Source organism: Morus notabilis, unplaced genomic scaffold (assembly GCF_000414095.1).
Source record: "Morus notabilis unplaced genomic scaffold, ASM41409v2 Scaffold1208, whole genome shotgun sequence".
Lineage (NCBI taxonomy): Eukaryota > Viridiplantae > Streptophyta > Magnoliopsida > Rosales > Moraceae > Morus > Morus notabilis.
In genome coordinates, this window is record NW_010367235.1 from 2,432 (window position 1) to 7,794 (window position 5,363).

The 5,363-nt window shown below is 30.7% G+C and overlaps 1 protein-coding gene across 1 annotated transcript; it reads left to right on the forward strand.

Moving 5' to 3' along the window:
- Window positions 1-1,329: 1,329 nt before the first annotated feature.
- Window positions 1,330-5,043, forward strand: LOC21385428 (MADS-box protein SOC1). Its single transcript, XM_010112139.2, has 6 exons — window positions 1,330-1,411; window positions 2,250-2,311; window positions 2,858-2,957; window positions 3,557-3,598; window positions 3,700-3,741; window positions 4,587-5,043. The coding sequence occupies exons 1-6, from the start codon at window positions 1,382-1,384 to the stop codon at window positions 4,761-4,763; spliced, it is 453 nt and encodes a 150-aa protein (XP_010110441.1). The 5' UTR covers window positions 1,330-1,381; the 3' UTR covers window positions 4,764-5,043.
- Window positions 5,044-5,363: the final 320 nt, after the last annotated feature.

The window sequence follows — 5,363 nt, forward strand, 5'->3', positions numbered from 1 at the left end:
GTTAATGTCAAATTTTCGTATTTGAGTAGAAAAAATCACTTTCCGATGCAATTTTATTTTTATGCTAAATTATTAAATTTGACATATGGTATCTTCCGCATATGCCAAATTTTTGTACTTGATTGTTAGTAGTTGGAAATTTTAACAATTACAACACCAGAATTTTTAAATTACTTTAAAATTAAAAGTTTATTTTTACAACTTTCAAAACTTTACTGATTATGAGAAAATGGAGGTTTAGCATTTGAAATAGCATTACGCACTAAAGTATGAATAAAAATAACATATTAAGCATTTAATTTTCAGCCTTTTGATGCCAAATATGTTGTTGAAATAGCATTTAGATTGAAGGTGGTCTAAATTAACTAATTGGAAACTATCTGGGCACTATTGATCTATTACCATATTGTTAAACATGGACAATCAAGGAATTTTCTCAAGGATAAGTTTTGTTCTTATCATTGAGAAAATGTAGATTATGAGAAAATTAAGCTATAATTTTCTTGATTATGATAAAATGTAGATTTACCATTTGAAATAGCATTATGCACTAAAATATGAATAAAAATAACATATCAAGCATTTAATTTTCAGTCTATTTGATGCTAAATATGTCATTGACAATAGCATTTAGATTGAAGACGGTCTAAAATAACTAATTGGAAACTATCTAAGCACTATTGATCTAAAACCATATTGTTAGACATGGACAATCAAGGAATTTTCTCAATGATAAGCTTTGTTCTTATCTTAAGGAATTTGAATGTCTTTTTAATATCATTGCTAACCAATGATTTAGGCAAACATAAAAGATAGAGTTTAGAGAAAAGAATATAATTAGGATAGAGAAATTTATCCAATTCTAGAGACATAGAAATAGAACAGGAAAAGAGAAAGAGAATTCAAAAAAGTCATAAGAAATGAAACTATAAAACTCAATATTCATTAATCAATCATCTCTAGCATAATAGCGTGGTGCCTTACCGCAGTGCAGGCAAATTTGCGGAAACGGTCATGCTGGTGCTTCAAGATTCCAATGCATTGAATTGAAATTACAGCTAATGTATTTGCGTAGATTTAAAATATCAAAAAGATAAACTTGACTAGTCCTAAATAGTCCTAAGAGATAATCATAACCTTAATTTCAAAGTAATTAATTAAAACTTTTTAAAACTCTAATCCAGTTCCTCATCAACGGGCTACTACAATTAACAGTAGCATTGCTTCTTTTTTTTTTTCTTTTAATATATTTCTGGTAATGAAGCATTGTATCAATAGTAAAATATTTGAACATGTTCATGTAATATGTTTTGGATGTTTCAGCATGCGAAAAATCATCGAAAGATACCGTAAACAACGAAAAGATCATGAGCAAACTAACATGACTGAAGCCGATCAACAATACATGCAGGTTAGAAACTCCATATCTTGGAATATGATATTTCATCTCTCTGATTTTTAATCAAGCGTTGATACATGTATGATACTTCAATACTGATCTTTGTGTTTGGTGTGAGAGTTCAAATCAGGGTGGTTTTGATTTTAGAACCAGAACCATGATTCATGATTTTAAAATGTAGTCCAAAACATGGTTCTAGAACCAGAATCAGAACTAGGGGTTTGAACTATCTAAAACCCCGGGGGGGGGGGGGGGGGGGGGGTTATTTTTTGTGGTGATTTTAGTTTTAAACATAACATCGGGGTCCAAACCTTGAACCAGATTTTAGTTAAAACATAACATCGGGGTCCAAACCTTGAACCAGAACCATCCAAACCAAACACTGACTTTCAAGAACCATTTTTTACTTTTTGCAAACAAACAAAAGTTGGAACCAGAATCATGAACTCCGGTTCTAAAACCCTCATACCAAACGCAATCTTAATGTTTCACTATTTCATAATCATCTGTATATTGTATAACTATTCGTGACGTGAGAAAAGTATTTTGTAATTTATAACTCGCATGCAATCAAATACTTTATTTGCTCTTGAGGATCATAAGGAGTACTAGGCTAGCTATGTTTCATTGAACTACAATGATCAGACTGTAACAAAATTTATAACAATCAAATGCTATCTGAATCACTACCTTGCTAGAGTTTTTTTGAATATCTGACCAAAAAACCACTAGAAGGCTTACTCTGAAAACACATATTTTGATCCATAATGCAACTAATATATGTCAACTTTAGTTTGTAACCAAGTTTGTTTTTGCCGCTAACAATGAATATATATGGATTTGGATGTAGCATCTGAGGCTTGAAACTGCAAACTTGGCCAAGAAGATTGAGCAACTTGAAGTTTCTAAGCGGTATTGGCGGCTTACTTTGTTGCTTATTATTTGTCATTTTGACCTCAGACCATTTCCATTTGCAAAGTATTAATGCCAATGCTTATTTGATAAAAAAAAAAAAAAAGTTGTGAGAAGACCTTATTTTTAGGGGTTTAAGAAGACATATTTGGTATATGTTCTATTTCGTATTCCAATACAAAATATTATTTTAAATTATGTATATACTTTTTCATCGTATATTATAAGCTTTTTGCTGGTAAAAGAAAATTTTATATTTTTTTAATGAATAATGAAATTTGTTGTAATTATAAAGTGAAAATATCAAAACATCAATCAATTATCGGTGATCAAGTGTCAAGATTAAGCGTAACTATACTTGGTGTTAAATCATGATATTAAGTATAGTATGTGTCAAATTCGACATTAAATGTAATATTTTATTGCAGAATAGTTTCCTTATTCAAATGTTTATTTTGACAATATTGCTACAGAAATTTGAAATTCTATTGTAGATACTTTTACACTGGACAATAATATGTTTTTCTCTAAACTTTGAACTCTTAGGAGGTTTTTGGGACGTGACATTAGTTCATGTTCTTACGAGGAACTCCAAGGGATCGATCGCCAGTTGGAGCAAAGCCTACGCAAAATTAGAGCTAGAAAGGTATATAGTAATCTTAAAACTGATTAAGGACTTTTCCACAAAGTTTCCCCTTATGTACATGTTACATTTTATCAGGACATTTATCTTATTTTAGGCTTTTTTGTACAAATGCCCCTCCTCTATTGAGAGTAATAAAGGTCATTTTTCACCTTTGAAGTGTTTCAACAGCACAATAACTATTGGAAACTAAAAGTTATTTATCACAGCTGATTGTGTTCAGACTCATTAAAAGACTCTGATACAATATAACCACACAAATAGGGTGAGAAATGACATTCATTGCCCTCAACAAATTCTCATGTGAGCATTACACGATCAGACTCATCAAGAAAACAGATGTCGTTTCGATTGGACTTTGATTGCAAAGGATTTTAAGTTAAAGGGGTCAATTGTCAAGAAAAAAAAAGAATAAAGACCAAATTGTTAAATTTGAAAAGTTTAGGGGGTGTTTATATAAAAAAAGCCTTTATTTTATGTTTTTATGGAAAAGCTCTACTTCATACATGTTTTTTGTTAATCCCTATAACTGTTGCTTGTGGCTACCATGTACATGTTAATGACGAAAGCTTATTAAATTACTTGAAACTCCTATTTCCCAGGATCACGTATTCAGTGAACAGATAGAGCAGCTAAAAGCAAAGGTATTTTATGCCATTTATGTTCAATATATGCTTCAAGCTTAGTTTACAAGCTGAGATTAGATGGTTTGAGTTATGTTTTTTCTTTTCCTCAATTAATTCAGGAAAGAATTCTCTTGGAAGAGAATGCAAAGTTACGTGAAAAGGTAAAATTAAGTCCTTTATTTTGTTTCTTGTTTATACTTTTATCTCTATTTTCCCCCTAGAAAGTATTAATCGTTTCTTGTTTGTCTTAAGTCTGCTGCTTCGGATCTTCTGGTGTCATTTTGGCTAGGTTTTACTATCGAAAAAGAGTTTCTAAAGACAACGAATTCCAAATCAATTTTTTGAGTTTGGTAACAGCTTAAATTGATAACGTAGTTTCTATTCAATCAAGGAATTCACTTGACTAGTTGCCACAATTGCCAGCCTTTTTTTTTTTTTTTTTTTTTTTTTTTTTTAAAAAAAAAAACCAATTTTCATATAGTACCAACAAATCAAGGATGTTCTAAAAGTGGAAATATTGCTTGTAATATATTGGATTGAAAGGGAACTATAATTGGGTTCTCTTTTTCAGTTTGAATACCAAATAAGTGGAAGATAGATGAAAACAACAAAAAAGGCAATGCTAGAAAGGATGAAACAAAATTGTCTTTGTCAGTCTCGAAGAATAGAACAGGGAAAAAAATAAAAAATAAATAAAGAATAAAAAACTCTTTATTGAATTAAGCTCAGAAGCTCTTCATTATAAGATTCATAAACTGTTCAAGCTCCTTCAATAGTAATAGGCTAATATGTGTATCAGCCAATCTAACTAATTAAAAGACTAACCAATCAGATGCTTACGCTTGTAAACTATAGTTAATTACAAGCAAATTTGCTTAAACTAACCTAACGAACTTAGCCCTAGCTTTTGATTGTTATTATATGTGTTGTACTGTCTTTTTAGCCGTAGCTTAGCAGTATCAAACATCATAAAATCTGAATACCTAATACGTGCAACATCTTTTAGAGTAATGGAACAAGGCTGCCAAATTGGCAGCCATTAATCCAAGAGAAAGAAGCTGCAACCAACTGCAGTCAAAGTAGCCGGAGTACTAGTTCTTTAGATCAGGATCACGTTGAGACCGAGCTCTTCATCGGACTGCCAAGAAACTCACTGCTGATTACTCAAACTGGTTGTTCATGATCTCTTGAAACTTATCCAGGAAGTATATAGATGTTATCTAGTTCGTAGCTTATCACTTGTATTTAGTAGTACCGTCAAATATTAATAAGTTGTATGCTTAATTAAGAATTTTAATATGAATATTTGGGAATTCATGATACAGGTAGTATGATATCAATAGATCATTATCTATTCATAAGTTCATTCATATGTATAAGTTCATATTGTTATGTTAATATATGTTGTGTAGAAATACCAAAAAATGGGAAGTAAATAATTTGATCATTTTGAACTCGTACAAAGTGTATTCTTTAAAATTTGCCGAATATATATTAGTTACTTCTTCTTCATGTTGTCAAGAAAATTAGAGATATTTCAATATATTGTGTGCAAATTAAGGGAATGTTTGTTTCCTGTATTCGTCTCTGATTCTGAATCATGATTCTCTATAGTGTTTTTCTCTTACAAAAAATACATGTAAAACAAGAATAGTTTTGAATTATGATTCTGAATCTATGAACCAAACGTCTACTAAGTTTATCAATATTACAGAACTGTTTGACAATCTTAGCAATTGCCAGATCCCCAGTTCCATTGGTCAATGTTTGTTTGACGCACTCG

Bases quoted from the DNA above. Each gene is read 5' to 3' on its own strand.
- LOC21385428 (XM_010112139.2), top strand. From the start codon at position 1,382: ATGACTGAAGCCGATCAACAATACATGCAG. The intron at 1,412-2,249 runs GTTAGAAACTCC...ATTTGGATGTAG, and splicing joins CCGATCAACAATACATGCAG to CATCTGAGGCTTGAAACTGC. The intron at 3,742-4,586 runs GTAAAATTAAGT...AACATCTTTTAG, and splicing joins ATGCAAAGTTACGTGAAAAG to AGTAATGGAACAAGGCTGCC.